At 41.5% G+C, this 16,677-nt stretch overlaps 1 protein-coding gene across 5 annotated transcripts in view; it reads left to right on the top strand.

The window, feature by feature from the left end:
• Positions 1 to 16,677, top strand: part of FRAS1 (Fraser extracellular matrix complex subunit 1) — a 445,842-nt gene that overhangs the window by 173,069 nt on the left and 256,096 nt on the right. For 4 of the 5 annotated variants that reach the window (XM_073237419.1, XM_073237416.1, XM_073237415.1 and 1 more), the window contains 2 exons: positions 4,767 to 4,874; positions 11,479 to 11,571. In XM_073237419.1, coding sequence (XP_073093520.1) covers positions 4,767 to 4,874; positions 11,479 to 11,571 — 201 coding nt within the window. The remainder of the gene's footprint in view (positions 1 to 4,766; positions 4,875 to 11,478; positions 11,572 to 16,677) is intronic. The other variant, XM_073237418.1, reaches the window with a different exon arrangement.

Below are 16,677 nucleotides of genomic sequence, written 5' to 3'. Positions count from 1 at the left end.
CACAATGAAATATTGTTCAGCCATAAGAAGAAAACAAATCCTACCATTTGCAACAACATGGATGGAGCTAGAGGGTATTATGCCCAGTGAAATAAGCCAGGTGGAGAAAGACAAGTACCAAATGATTTCACTCATATGAGGAGTATAAGAACAAAGAAAAAACTGACGTAACAAAAGAACAGCAGAAACACAGAACCCAAGAATGGACTAATAGTTACCAAACAGAAAGGGACTCGGGAGGATGGCTGGGAAGGGAGGTATAAGGTGGGGGAAAAAGTTAGGGGGCATTACGATTATCATGTGTAATGTGGGCGGTCGGCACGGGGAGGACTGTGCAACACAGAGAAGACAAGTAGTGATTCTACAGAATCTTACTACGCTGATGGACAGTGAGTGTAATGGGTTTTGTGGGACGGACTTGGTGATGGGGGGAGTCTAATAAACATAATGTTTCTTATGTAATTATAGATTAATGATACTAAAATAAAAAAATATATATATGGTCATCTATCCAGGCCTTGGTAAAGGACTCATTTTATTTAAAATTAATCATAAATTATTTATTCTATGAGAACATTAGTATAAGGAAGTTTTTTGACAACTCCAATGCCTAGGTGAAGAAAATTTTTCTTCATACATAATTTGATTGCAGTGAAGTAATAACCTTGAACATTAAGAGGATTTTGTAGTAACATTACTTAAACATTGTTTTGTCAAGATCTTGCTTCCTTACTGTGGTATTTCAATTCATATGGATTGACATTTTCATGAGGGTTAGGAAGTAAGTACTCAGGGTTGTTTATTCATTAATTCAGCCCACACTCAGAAACTACGCTAGATGAAAGGGAATAAAAGGAGATTGCCATCCCTGAAGAGTCCTAGTCTGGTGGGAAGACAGATAGACAAATTCAGGAAGGCTTTCTGGACCCAGATAAATGTGTCTTTGAATCAACATAAAGAAAAATTGTGTTTCTCTGAATGAAAGTGAAAAATGAGCTTCATGATTTTAGAGGATCCTATTTAGAGTTCAGTAAGACCAGTTCAGTGATTGAGAACTGCTAACAACTGCAGTGGATTGTCTTGGAGTCTGAAGTCACTGAGACAATATTTGAGGTGTAGAGATGGAATTGATACCTGGTGTAAGAATGCCACTTCTGAAGAGAGTAAGGAAAGACTGGCACTTAGGGCCAGACTGAGCTGAGAGAGAACATGGGGCTAGCGTGGCCATCCATGTCTGAGCGAAAGGAAGACGTGGATGCCTAGTTACGTCAGCTCAGCGAGACAGAGGCTTCTCCAATTATTAAATGGTATTGTAAATGTAATTTGTGGATTCATTCCCTTCTACTCTGACACCCTGAATCTTCCCAGTACCAGCATCCTAATTAAGTAGTTATTTCAGTCTGTTCCGCCTGTGTAGGCTGGAGTGGGAACAGGGGAAAGTCAGGTTTACGGGACTGTTTTCACTCTGAGGAAAGGAAATGTTTAGAAGATATTTGCTAAATACCTGTGACAGTGTAGAAAATATTTTGATAAACAGCAAATTACATTAAATAGGCCCCTTGTAAGTTCTAGACACTATTCAAATCTCTTTAAATACACTATCTCATTTGTTCCTTTCAATAACCCTGAAAGTTAAGTCTATCATCCCTACTTTACAGATGAGGATCCTAGGACACAGACACCTTAACTTGGTAATGGTGACAACCAGGATTCAAGCCCTGGCAGGCTGGCTCCAAGTCCTGAGTATTTAGGTCACATAAAGCTTTATGAACTTGAGAAAATTGCTCAGTCACTTGTATCTTGTTTCTTCATCTGGAGAATGGGAATAGTCATAATAATAATAGTGCCAGCTCCCACAGCGTTGTCATGCATGTCAGTACTTTGTATGGCACTGACACACAGTTATTTCCCTCTCTGTGGGTCCAGCCCTCTAAGATGATGGCAGAGGTAAGGAAAGCAATTAGATCATCCTCTTTCAGTACCACAAATGCCTCCTTCTATAGTACTTCCTGCTCCAAGAGTCAGGCATAAGTCAGCATAAGCTAATGATCAATAAATGGTAGCTGCTGGCTTTATGAAGTTGTTATTTTTATTTAATCTGCATACTGAGACTGATACCATTTTTTTTTTTAAATCAGCAGGAAGCATATATTACATCACGCTGGGAAATGAAATTTGTTTTTACTCATCTATTTGTCATTGCTGTTTGGCTTAAGAGTATGATGTAGTTGGCACACTCTTTCCAATTTCAGTGGGACGTGATATAAAAAAAGAAAAGAAATTCAGAGGAATTCCAAGTCAGATTCTAGTACTGATTTGCGTTGACTCGGGTTTTTGTGGATTAGCCACTGGGAATGTAAAGTCACCTCAGATATATTTTATATTTCTTAAATTACTTTGGGTTTGAAGCCCATTCCCTAAGATATTATTCATTTAACATTTCTTAACCAAAAGGGTAACTTCATTGCATGGGAATGTTGTGCAAATCCATGTAAATCTGTATCAGCATTGGTATGTGAGACATGGTCTTCCAGAGAAGCAGAATCAGTAGGAGACATATGTGTGTCCTTATATAGATATATAAAAAGAGATTTATTTTAAGGAATTGGCTCATGCAGTTGTAGGGGCTGACAAGTCCCAAATCTGTAGGGCAGACCTGCAGGATGGAAATTCAGGCAAGAGTTGAAGCAGTCCTGAGTCTGAAATCTTGAAGCTTGTAGGGCTGGCCAGAGGCCTGGAAACTCAAGCAGAATACCTATGTTACAGTCTTGAGATGAATTCCTTCCTCTCCAGAAAGCCTCAGTTTTTGCTCTAAAGGCTTGCAACTGATTAAATAGGCTCATCTATAGAATGCAGGGCAATCTCCTTTACTTAATCAACTGATTATAAATGTTAATTACATCCCCAAACTGTTGTCGCTGCAACACGTAGGCTGATGTTTGGCCAAACAGCTGGGCACCATAGCCTTGCTGAGCTGCCTTTATAACATTAACAGTCACATTAAGTTTTGCCTTGTTGTGTGAATGTGTCTTTTACTAGCATCCACTAATTTCTCAGCTCATTTCAGTTCAAGTTGAATGCAAGTGTTCTGAATTCTCTGTCTGGGGCTTAGAAACTTCACCTCCCACCCCCAGAGTATTTCAGTAGTGCTTTAATTGGTTGACTGAGGAAAAAATGATGGGTATGTTAGAAAGAAGGAAAAAGTCTTCACTAAGCTACCTATGAACTATGAACACTTGGTTTGTGAAGGATCTACAGTGTGCCAGCCAAGACAGTGCCTGCGTGAAGGGGGTTGCAGACTGCTTACAATCTGGTGTAGTAAGGGCTACAGGTATGTAAATGAGCACAATTAAAGGGGACAGGGTGTGCAGGAAACAGTGGATCACAGAGAAGTGGTGAAGATCCACACCCCTTGGGGATGTGGAGTGCAAAGTAATGGGTTAGGAAATGTTTCATCCTTGAGGTTGAGGCTTGAAAGAAGCATGTTGGTTTCCAAACTGTGTCAGGGAGGAGTGGGAATCCCAGGAGGAGGGTGACATGTGGACCAGGTAAGGGAGTCTCGGGTTGTCCAATGGCTTGACCACTTGAGTGGAGGGAAGGAAGTCTCAGGACTATGAGATTTTCCAAGACAAGGGAGAGAGGTGAATGCCAAGTTATGGGGTCTGCAGTTAATCCCATCAGAAGGAAAAATGAGGCAAGGAGTGGTTTTAAACCAGAGAATAGCTAGGACAATACTCTTAAAAGAGTTCTAGTGTTTAAAAATCATCCAAACAGTATGGCTGTTTTCAACCCATATAAAATAGGGATTTGGGTTAGGAAATCTTTGGGAAAAGGGACTTCATTACAGGCTATGGGATGTTTATTGCTTCAAGCTGAAGTCATCAGGGGAGCCTTTCAAAGGACAGAAACTGGTCTCTGTGGGATTGATGCCATGGTTGAGCTCAAAGTTACTTCAAAATGAACACGATAGGATTCAATATGGATTCATTATGATGGCATTTGGGAAATAGGAAATAAATTTCTAAGACCTTTCTGCCCTGAGCCCAGTTTCACTTTTCTGTTTATGACCATTACTTTCCTTTACAGCTGAAACATAATGTAGTGCCATCAACTTATGTCTGTTTAATACCTTCATGTTCATGATCCATAATAATTTGTGACATCCTTATACATAACCCATATGTATGTTTCATTTGTACCCCAAAATGCCCAGTGTCCATCTGGACTTAGAATAGCCAATGTGTTCGTTGATCTGCCCTAAAAATACTGCACTGCTTGCTTACTCAGGCTTGTTTCTGATGAGTATTAGAGTACGTGGTACCAAAGAGCTGGAAAGTGAAGTCTGAGGCACTATTAGTATTTGGTGGCAAATGCTGCTTTTAGAATGCTGGTTAGTGCTCGTCCAAGTGTTGTTCCCTTTTAAACATGCCCTGATGCTTCTGCCAGTTAACAGCACAGAGAAACTTCAAATCAAGGAGCAGCTTCTCCTCCTGTGGTTTTAGGTCAAACAATGGTTCTTACTCTGGGTATTGACAGCTCTGTGCTGCATGCCCCTGTCTTTTTGGCTACGTGGGATGACTGTGGTGAAATGGATTATAGTGCCTTTATTGCCTCTTGGGGTTTAATCAGTGCCCAGCAAGCATGTGTGTGCTGGGGCTTTACTGTGCTTTTTAATTGCTCAGGCTGTGGGGTTGCTGACAGGCTGTTGTGGTGGGCTCATACCTTGACTGATCAGTTTTTAACCCAGATCTTATGCTTCTTTGCAGGATGCTACAATTTGGAAGCCCGATTCATGCCAGAACTGCCGTTGCCATGGCAATATCGTTATTTGCAAACCTGCTGTTTGCAGAAACCCTCAGTGTGCCTTTGAAAAGGTATGGTATTTTAATTGTATCCTGAATGTATTGGTAAAGTGAGTGAAGCATAGGGTTTTTGCATCTTTTCAGTCATCTGCTTTTAACATTTATCCCAATCTCTAATTGGAAACTTTATGAAATGCAGGAGAGAATTTTAACATATCATATCTAAGAACATGTTAATTTCTGTTTATTGAGAAGTCACTCTGGGCTAGACACTCAGTTAAAGGTTTTCAGGTATTATCCCATTTAATATTATGTGAGGTAGGTACGTTTATCACCACTTTATACAGATGAGGAAAATGAGGCCTAGACATTTTAAGCAGCTTAACCATGATTCTGCAGTTAATAAACTTTTGTCCAAAGATTTTCCCCAGCTCTGACAGATGCCAAAGCTACTGATACTAACCACAACATTTATAAGCCATTGAAAGTTAGGGTTGACTTCTTGAAGATGAATTCCTAAAAGCAGTATTTGTTCTGCCACTTATTATTGCGCTGGCACTGGCTGCCTTGGGAACATAAGAGAGGCTTTGATTGAAGAAATGTCCTTGTGGTTGACCAAGCATATGACGAGTATTTCCTCCTTTCCCCTTTGTTAAAAATTTTCCATTTTTTTCTGACTACACATCTCTTATGTTAGAATTTTTTTTCTCAGATGCTGACTCTTTTCTTTTTAAAGTGAATCTATTGAAAATAAAAGAAGCTTAATATTCAAATTTGAGCATTTGAAACTCCCTGGAGAAGACCAATTATTTTCTTTAAAAAGCATTCTGTCAATTTTACAAGCATAGTTTATTTTTCTAGTTTTCTCCTTCTTCCGTAATAACTAATCCTGAGTCTTTATGCCATCTAATACTAAGAAGTTTCTATTTGCTTCTAACATTGGAGTGAAGGTTCTATATGTCTTTCAGGATATTCCTCAATTTCTTCATGGGTGTATTTCTGAGAAGCTGGGTGTACATCAAATATTGGTAAATTTGATAATATTCTGTTGTACGTTAGGGACTTTCTATTTTATGGAGTAAGTAGTCCTAAAAGATCTCTATTTAGCTTGCTGATTAATTCATGTCAGAATCTGAGTGGGTTGTGTAAGAGCCATGAAGATATGCCCTCCTCCACTTCACATGAATAAATGTGGTATCATGTAAGGATTACATGTTAGAAGGTGTAGATTGTACTGCTGAAAACTAAATGAGTTCTATACCAGGGGTCAGCATACTAAATCCGGCGTGCTGCTTGTTTTTGTATGACCTAAGAACAAAGAGTGGTTTTCACATTTTTAAATAGCTGAAGAAAACAGAGAACATTATTTCATGATGTGAAAAATTGTGTGGACATCCATACATGAAATTTTATTGAAACACAGGCATATTCATTTGCTTATGCCTGTCCATGCCTGTTTTGCACTATAGTGGCAGTGTTGTATAGTTCTGTAGTTGTGATGCAGACCCTAGGTGGCCCTCGAAGGCTAAAATATTTACTATTTGGCCCTTTACAGCAAAAGTTCCTGACCCTTGTTCTATACCAGACATGATGTTGTCTGTCATTTGTTCTTCTAATGTTTCTCATCTCAGTAAATGGCAACTTCCCATCTTTAGTTGCTTGGGCCAGAAAACAGCGTCATCCTCGACTCCCCGCTTTCTCCCACACCCCATAAGCAGTACATTAGCAATCCCCCAGCTCTTCCTTCGTGAAATGGTTCATTCCAGCTGCAGCCTCCCTGCTCTGCTCTGGTCCCTCCAGTTACATTTCTGCCTGCGTTCTCACAGTGCACGCTAACTTCTTTGACTGTTTCTGTACTTGCCTTTTTCACTGTAATCTTGATATAGCACCTAGGGGTATCCTATCAGAATTTAAGTCAGATCATGTTGCTCCTCTCCATAAGCCCTTCCAGTGGCTTCCAGTGGCTTCTCACTTCAGAGTCCTCACAATGCCCTGCAAAGTACTACTGTACCTTTCTAATTAACCTGCTTTCTCTGTCTTGCTCACTCTGCTCCAGACACCAAGCCTGCTTGCTCTTCCTTGGATATGCCAGGCACACTTCTGCCAGTAGGGCCTTTGCACTCTGCTGTTACCATTGAAATGGGTTTTTTTTCCAGATACAGATTTGTATGTATGGCTTGATTTCTTAGTTCCTTTAAGTCTTGCCCAAATGCCATTCTATTTAAAATTACAAATCTCCACACCCTGTCACACACATTTCCTATCTTTCTTCCATGCTTTATTTTTCTTCCTGATGCTATTGTCTGACATACAATATATTTTACTGAAAATTTTGTCAACTATCTCTTTTATTCACTGTATATCCTCAGCACCTACAATAGCGCGTGATGCATGGTAGGCCCTCAGTAACTACTTTTGGACTGACTGAATGAATGGATAGCAGAGGAGCTAGAAAGTTGGTAAAATCAAGGTCATGGAAAGCCTGGTGTGCTGTACTGTGGAGCTGGGAATTTTAATTTTGAAATGATAGACTACTAATGCAGGTTTCCAGCATATGGGTAGAATGACCAGCTTTTCCTTTAGGAAGATCACTCTGGCTTTACAAAGATAATGCATATTATTAGAAATAAGGGGAATAGTTCAGAGGCTGTGAAAATAGTCCAGATGAGAGGATGAGGGCCTAAAGCAGAGCAGTGGTAGTACAGGGATGAAGAGGGAAGGGCAGGCTCCAGAAACACACAGTGGATAAATCAGCAGAACTGGGTGAAGTTAGGAGGGGAAAGGGAAGGAGAGGTGACTCCCATATTGCTGACTTGATGCCTAGTTGGTTAGCTGAGCCACTAACTGATATTGAGAATATAGGGTATGAGGAAGAACATCCCATCAGGAAGGAAAATGATGATTTCACTTTGGGAAACATTGACTTCGAAGTGTCCATGGAAAGCCAGGTGGATATGCCAAAAAAGGCAGCAGGATATATGAGTATAAAGCTTAGAGAAGGTAAGATTGCAAATATAATGTATCGTTAGCATATAGCCCATAGTGTAAGTCTTTAGAATTATTGAGCTTATCCAAAGAGATTTTGTGAAGAGTACAAGATCAGTGGAATCTGGGGAATGCAGTCGCTATTGGGAAGGTGAACATTTATAGAGAGGGAACTTGCAAAGATTAAGAGAGGTAAGAGGTAAGAAATGGTCAGAGAAGTGAGCAGTACCATGGCAGCAGGAGAGTAGAGTCTCCACTAGGGGTTTGTATCAACAATGTTGATCACAGGTAAAGGAGTAAGTGGGTGAGGAATTTAATATGATCCATTGGATTTGCAACCTGTGGGCCCCGGGGAATTAATGAAAATTTGAGGACTCTGAGAAATTAATGGGAAGTGAGAAAAGGAAGCCAGTGAAGGCTGTTCAGGGAGCTTCCGTGAGAATGGCAGGGGAAATAGGACACTGGCTGGACACCAGCACTCTGTGAAGTCTCTTTGACCCTCCCATCCCCAACCATCGGGCCCTTGTGTGTGCTGCCACGCAGCTTTGTGCTTGCCCTTGTTATAGCTCTTGACCAGACTGAAAACAACTGTTTCCTTGTCTGCTTCTTCCTGCAGACTCAGCCTCTTGAGAGCAGGGACCTTGTCTTCACTGTAGCAGCCCATCAAATGGCATAGTGTGTGCACAGAGGACGTTCAGTCAGTATTTACAGAATGACTGAATGAGGAAGGGGAGAAGGTTTTGTTTTGGTTTCTGGTTTTGATGCTAGCACGAAAGAGACATGATAACCTTAGGGAGGAAAGGGGAATGACCTAGAGGGGAAAGGTGAAGATACAGGAGATGGGTGGGGGAGGGGAGACAGAGAGAACAATGAGGAGTGGGGTTTGGAGAACAGAGTGTATGGGCTCCACAGTGTGGGGTGGGGAGGACATCTCTTTCTCTAAAAGTGGAAAGAGCCACAGGTGGATACAGAAATAGTTAAATTTGTGAGTAAGAAAGGGGGCAGGGTCATGAAGTAATTTATACCTAATGAGCTTACTTTGTGAAAATTGTGAGGTTGAGTTGAAAGGAGCTGTCACTGAGGGGAGGAAGGGACTGACTGAGGTTGAGGTGAAGCATTTGTGGGCGGTCTTAAGGGCCCATGGGAGCAGGACATTGTGAGCCTGTGTGGGTGCCACGCTGCATAATAGATGATTTTCTCAGCAGCACCTACTAGCCAGTCGTAGGAGAGGAGAAGGCAAACCGTGGGCTAGACCCAAGCCTGGGATTCTGGCATATTAATGGGGAAGAAGAGTGGAGATCCTGGTGGGAGCACTGGGTGTCGAGGCCTCAGCAGGAACCGGAAAGCATGGCCAGCAGCTGGTTGGTGACGGCAGGGAGAAAAGTGCTCAAGGACCTCTCTGAAGGACACGACGTGATGGGAGTTGGGATCAGGGAGTCTGCTTTGCTCAGGAGTGGACTGGAAATGACCAACCCAGTGTCAGTGGCAACTCTGATCGATACTTCTTTCTTTTCATCCTGTAATCATATATAAAATATTCTACATCTATATCCGTATAGAATAGCTAACTAGCTAGTTAAATTGGGACAGAGAGAGAGAGAGAAAGATTAAGAAGAAAGAGAACAGAGCATTTAGAAGCTTGACTCTTTAACCCAGTCCTGTAAAAACCCATCCTTTCTTCAGAATTTCTGAAGGATATATGTGCACAGAGAACAATGCCATGCAAAAGGAACTCTGTGTTACATGGTTGGGTTTGGGCTGTAAACCTCAATGCAGATAATAATAATATTTAGCTAATCAAGTTCTTGTGAGAATTAAATTATATATACAAACATATACACACATTTGCTTAGAAGAGTACTTGGCTATCCTAAGTACTCAGTAACTGTTAGCCATAATTATCAAATGGTCATCAGAATTATTGTTAGTTGGTCTGTTTAGATCCTAGGCAGGTCATCTTGCCCAGCTCCCCGAGTGATCTCCATGATGCCTCGTGCCCATGCGGTCACTTCCCAACTTCCCCAGTGCAAATCTTGTGGGGACAATAGGCGTATGTGTTCCGAGTAGCCCACAGCTCGCAGGGTTATACACGGTCACATGGTAAGGTCCCAGGAACTCCCTGCCTCTCCTTCTCTAAGTGCCCACATGCAACATTCTTTGCTCTTCCTTTAGTCCCAAATAACCTTTCATGCTCCACCAGTTCAATAGGTAGTCTCAAGGGGGGGACTCCTCCACTACCACTTGCAAATAAAAAATATTTATGAAATGAGTTTTGAGGACAAATCTTAAAATCAGTTTTTACATAAAACAAAGAAAGCTAATTTGGGGGCATAAAATATCCTTTGAAATCTTTCTTTTTACCTGCCTTACTCCCTTGCTCCCTCTTTTGCATGTTAGGATATATACAACACTTGGATTATCTAATTTTCTATCTGTTTGAAATTCTTAGTGCAAATTAGGCTAACACATTTCCTACATGTCACTGTCTCAGTGGAAATTAGACAAGTATAGTTTCCTCTCAGGGTTTGGAGGGCAATTTTCTGAAAAGTCATTAATGTTGAATAATATGTACAGTTTTATAAAAATTCTATGTCATGTTTTATCTTTTATTAGGCAAATAGAGAGAATTTGATGGTCACTGTTACCAATGTATTTATGTGTTTGGTGGATTAACCGTTGAAAATCTTGGTCTCATTTCTCACCTACTCTTGTGAAAGTAGTTATTTTAAATTTGAATTTTCTTGTAGGTACAATTTTTTTTATTGGAAGCAGCCCAAAATATCAAAGAAACATTAATACACACACATAAACACACACACACACATACACACACACATATGAACACACACCCCTACACACACATTTTTTAAAAAAATTCTACTGGTTAAGTTCTTCATTGACTCATTGACTTTTATTCTGTGGACAAGCCATGATTTCCTGCCTCTTGCAGGGTTTCTTTTAAACCATTCTTGATCAAAATCATTCAGTTGCCATTCTGCCACATCTCTAGACTTGAGGAGACACAAAGATACATGGTGGGGGCACAAGATGAGTCAGAGGATCTAAAGGAGATTCACTGGGCTCCAAAGACAAATGTGTGTTCTTTGCTCCATAGTTTTAATAACTCAGATAAATGGTCTCTTCACAGTGGCAAAAGGATGCTTAGTTAACATGACAACTTCCCAATAAATCCCATTCCCTTGATAGTATCACATCTCGATAGGAAACACAATTTCAATTACAGAAACTGTGAGAGACAAGGTGATCTTTATTGGAGCCCAGGAATTCTACTTTCCTCTCCCAGCCTTGTCCTTCAGTCACCTGTCCATCCCTGTGGCTTGCTGCTCTGTGTCCAGGTAAAAGTAAACATTAGAACTTGAGCGTCCACCTCCACGGGACAGCTAGGGACCTGCTAGCTCTGGACACCTCCCCAGAGTCTTCTCAACAGAGGCAAACCCTTTTAGAGAGATACAGTTCTTCTCTCAGCCTGAGTGCTTTTCTTGTGTGACACTCAGATGGAGCATTTCCAGTGAATAGCATTCTTTGTTACATGTGAGAAGATGTAGACACTTTTCAAGGAAATTTGAAATCAAGATGCAGTGAATGTGAATCTGAGATGACTCGGGGTCCGATGAGCCGCTGTGACTAGTTTGCTGCTGCTGTTTTACATGGAGTGTTTGTAAATGCGCAGGGAGAAGTGCTTCGGATAGGTGCCAACCAGTGCTGCCCTGAGTGTGTGCCGAGGACTCATGGGTCTTGCCGTCACGGAAAGAACATCCACGCGGTGAGTGTTTCCGGACCCGTGCTTGGCTTTGTATCAGCACCTTGCTGGCAAGGAAAAGCTGAAAGCCAAATGTGTGTCGGCAAGAGAAGCTTGCTTCCCTTGTCTGGGCTGTGGAGGACCTGCAGTGCCTTTGACTTTCCATGGGCACTGGGGTGTGTTAGATAAGATGAGACCTGTCCTACTTCATAGGTCTGTGTAAATATTTGTAGATTGAATTTATGACTGTACAAAGAGTAGTCTGAGAATTTTCATGTTGAAGAAGTTGTGGTGCTAAATAGTAAAGTACCACCTTGTCTTTGTGTACTACATGCACTTTTTCACTTGATAGTTACAAACAACCCTGAGCAATGAGTAGAGCAGAAATTAATACTCCTGTGTTAAAGATGAAAACGTTGAATTGTGAAGAGCTTAAGGTACTTGCCTAATATCATGTTACTAATAAATAGTATAAGCTTGCCTAAAACCCTGGTCTTCTTACTCCTGATTCAGGGTTCTTTCCTTTGGGGAAGAATTTCTAACTCAGCAGTGCTGACACTTTAGGCTTTGTTGGGTTGTGGGGGTCCTGTGCACTCTAGGATATTTAGCAGTGCCCATGCCTCCACCCACTGGATGCTGGTAGCACACCCCCAACCTCAACCCTGCCCAGTCCTGACAACCAGAAATGTCTGCAGGCATGGCCAGATTTCCCTGAAGGGGCCAAATGCTCATCTACCCCTGGTTAGGCCCATAGTCCTAGAAATTGATCTTAAGAGTTAATTTATTATCTCTCATTCCAGATCCTCTAGGATTAATTTAGAGATGTTAAACACTGATGAAAAGTGCCATTGTGAGGTTCATAATAGAAATTATGAGAATGGAATGGATACAGTTCATTTTCACTCATGTAAATGTTACCCTGAGGCAGCTGGTGAAGTTGATGTGGTGGGAAGAGACTGTTTGCTTTAGTCCTTGTCTTTCACCTGATAGAAAACTTCTCCCCAGTTAGGGCCTCTCCCCATTCAGGAGAGAGCATAGGTTAGCGGGATTTGGTTTATCCTCCCCAGGCTGCTATTCAGTGTGTGCACTTAACACTCAGTACAGCGCACTATCCCTGTGGGACAGGATCATATCTAACTTGAGCCACTGTCTCCTAATTATGCAAGGAAGCCACTCTTTCACTTCTGCATAATGTGTGACTGAAAGATACCCAGGCAGGCTCGATGCTGGGAACGGCTTCACACCACATGTCCTGCTGTGCTGCTTGATAAAGTTTGTTTACAAGGTGGTGTCAGTTCACATGCCACAGAAGGGGGTCCCATGTGGAGTGGCAAGTGCTGCAGGGAGACTGGTGACGCCAACTCAGAATGGTCGGAATAGGTGTGTAGTTCAAGGTCAAAGACAACAAGCTGAATCTTTCAGGTGAAGGAGCATGCATACAAAGATCCAAAATAAGGTCAGGATTAGGGGAAAATCTGACATCTCAAATAAGTGGTAATATCAGGAACGTGGGACATCAGAATTTAGTGAATCTCTGTGTGGCCACTCTCGTGACACTTAACATTTTTCAGTCTGCATTAAGTAGTCCTCTTATCTTGATTTAACATGCCTGAGAACATTGACGATACTCCCTGTCACTTTTATCATGACTTTCCTTGTCTCCCTCGTAACCTACCACTTAGCACTGAACTTTTCCCAGAGTAGGTGCTCAGTAAACACGATGACTGGACCACTCAAACAAGGAGTGAATCCCTTTTCCAGTGGATCCATGTCCTTGTCTTAAGGGCACGTTGGTAACTGACAACTACCTGTGTGGCTGGGTGTTTCTAGGACTGATGACAGGTTAGAAATCCATTTAGCCTTTATCTGTTTCTGGGGGAGTTCAGAAAGTCCTCCTTCACCCCCACTCCCTTTCAGTCCACCCATTCTGCAGTAATATATCACATGGAAAGCTCTAAACTGGGGAAGAACATATCCACACATTGTTTTCCCATATGCAACTTTCAAAATGTACTCCCGCAGAAAGTATTATAATTATATTTTTGGCACTTGATGTAACTGAGAAAAAGGCTGTGTTTCAAGAACTACAGTTTGAAGGGAAAAGAATCTCTAGTGGTCTACTTCTTCAGATAGAGATAGAAGAATTTTTTCTTTTTAAGTTGAAACAAAATCATCTAATTTTAGTCTTTAAAGGAAAAATGATCATGTTTCTTATCTCTGGCCTTCCTCTCTTTCTTCACTTCTCTAGATTCTTGCCAAATCCTTCTTAATATTATTCATTTTCTTGAGTGGTTAAATGCTTGTCTGGGGTTGCTCTGAATCTAACCTTGACCTGCATCACTAGGCTTTTCCCTGAGTCTTGGGGCTTTCCATTGGCCCCCTTTTTGGCTTGCTTAGGAAGCAGTTTCCAGAGCACTTTACTCTCCTGCTGAACAGCAGTAATCCTCTCTCTTTAGCCTCTGGCTTGCATCCCGTAGGGCAGGTTATGGAGCCTCTCCCAGTAGCTATAAAACAGCCTGGTGTTGTTGGAACTTGGAATGGTGATCTGAAGTGAAAGCTTTCCCCTATGAGAGAGATTTAGAAGTGGCTTTAGGATAGAGTGAGTGTGGCAGGAGGGTAATCAGTTGAAGTAATACTGTCCTCGGAGAATAGGGTTGAAGCAAAGGACAGTCAAGATGGGCCAAGCTCAAAGCTGTGTAAGAGGCCACTCTTCAGTGAAGCGGCCTTGCTGGAAGGAGCTGCACTAGAGGACTTTGTTTGCTTGCAGAATAGGCAGAATCTTATATAGCCTGCATTCCTGCAAGTCAAGACAAGTCCTGACATCTTTCCTCCCTGGAGTGATGAAAACACTTGAGCCTTTGGCTGACTCCAGGTTATTTGAGAGTCTTACATGTACTTATTACAGCCAGCATTTGGGGGACTGTTTCTCCCATGGCCTCCCCAAAGCTTTCCCTTCAAATTAGTATTTGGATCTCTGCCCAGCCTTGCCAGCCAGGGAGGGAGAGAATCCTGAAGTACATTTTCCCCAGTAATATTGGAACACTTCCCCTCTGTTCTTTGTCCTGCAAAGTAGCTTGTGAAAGGGAGGGGAAAGGACCACTAGTCCACCTCCTTTCTCTCTTTACTAATTTAATCCTAGGGCCAGATAGTGTTGTGTCTAAGAAGGTAGTTGTTGAAGATTCATACAAAAAGAAAAGGGCGCTTGGTTGTGCCTTATGCCCACACCGAGTGAAGAGAGGCACACGGAGGGAGAGGTCTGCCCACTCTGCCTGTCACGAGGCTGGAAGGAGTACTCATTTAGGTGTGTGAGGCAAGAAGTGAACATTGAATTCTGCAGCCTTGTGCTCGTCAAAGGAGAGGATGTGATTATAATGTGAGCTGAACATTCCCAGATATTTAGTATTCTGAATCTATAACTTCATAACAGGAACAAATTATATGAAGAAAAATTATTTTGTTGTTCTGTCGGTAAGCCAGGCAAATACTTTATGACCTTATCTTTCCTTTGGACTTATGTCAGCAGCCAAGCTGGCTTGTTAGTTGGCTATGCAGAAGAATAAATTTAAGATGTCTGCCAGATGCACTTTGGTCCAGTGTCAAAATCTCATGTTTTCAAAGTATTGATGAGGTTAGGATGGCACAGCTGAAACATTGCTATGTGTTATCTATCATTCCTTGATTTTACAAAGCTCTATTTGTTGCTACAACATTTATAAAAAGCAAGGCTTTTGTAAATGGGTATAGAGAACACTGTGAAATTTATATATAATTTCCTGTCTACCTACCTACCTATCTGTATTTCAGCATCTGCTGAATTTCTTATCTCTAGTTTCCCTCTGGTGAGAGCAGTACCCCTGTTTCAGGGATAAGAGTAGGAGATGAAAATGGAGGAGAGTGACATGACTTTTTGCAAAGAGAGAGAGGTGGGGATGATTCCTCTTCATCCTTCTGTGCATTGTGGCTCACCATCTGGAGCTTCTTGTGGGGCTCCGACAGCAAGCAATGCAGATCCCTGCCAAACGGTCTTTGTCATCCCCACAGTTCTCAAGCTTACTGCAAAGGGGGAATCCCTGCTTAATTCTATGTCTCTTGAGTTAAATAATAGATTCACATAATTAGAGAGTTTGAAGGTACTGAAGAGATTAGCTAACACAGCTCTCTCATTTTATAGATGAAAACATTTGGTGATTGACAGGTTGTTATTATAATTAATTTTTGTGGTTCCTGGGAGGTGATGTGATTGCAAATGTTTAAAAAATGACAGTGTTTCTTAGTAGTAACAAAAACAAGCTGTTGTTTTAATGAAGTAAAATGTCTAGATGTTTAGAAGCAATCTCCCAACTTTTAATTGAATAAAGAAGTCATTCAAGTTGTTTTATATGCAGCTTTCAAATTTTACTTTACAGGTGTATCTTGTTTGAGTGCGCTTTGTAGCTACTGCATTCTTTAGTAATTGAAGGTCTGTGGCGATCCTGAGTTGAGCAGGTCTGTTGGTGCCATTTTTTCCAACAGCATCCACTTCAGTCTCTGTGTCACATTTTTCATAATCTCACAATATTTCCAGCTTTTTCATTATTATATTTGTTATGGTGATCTGTGACTAATGATCTTGGATATTACTATTGTATTTGCTTTGGAGTGCCATGAACTGCACCCGTAGAAGGTGGCAAACTTAATAAATGCTGTGTGTATCTGACTGCTCCACTGACCGGCCATACCCTGTCACTCTCCCTCTCGTTAGGCCCTCTCAATAGACTTCACTGTTCCTTGAGATACAACGGAATTGAAATCAGACCAGCTAATATCCCTGGAATGGCCTCTGAATGTTCAAATGAAGGGAAGAGTCACATGTGTCTCCCTTTAAATCAAAAGCTAGAAGCGATTAAACTTAGTGAGGAGGGCATGTTGAAAGCTGAGAGAGGCCAAAAGCTAGGTCTCTTGCACCAGTAGCCTTGTTATAAATGCAAAGAAAAGGTTCTGGAAGGAAAGTACACGTCTACTTCAGTGAACACATGAAGAAAGAACAGACATGATAAGAAAGCAAAACAGTCTTACTGCTCATGTGGAAAAGTTTTAGTGGTCTGGACAGAAGATCAAACCAGCCACAACATTCCCTTAAGCCAAAATCTA

This window comes from Manis javanica, chromosome 5, assembly GCF_040802235.1.
Source record: "Manis javanica isolate MJ-LG chromosome 5, MJ_LKY, whole genome shotgun sequence".
NCBI classification, from domain to species: Eukaryota; Metazoa; Chordata; class Mammalia; order Pholidota; family Manidae; genus Manis; species Manis javanica.
This window is presented reverse-complemented; position numbering and strand designations above follow the sequence as displayed.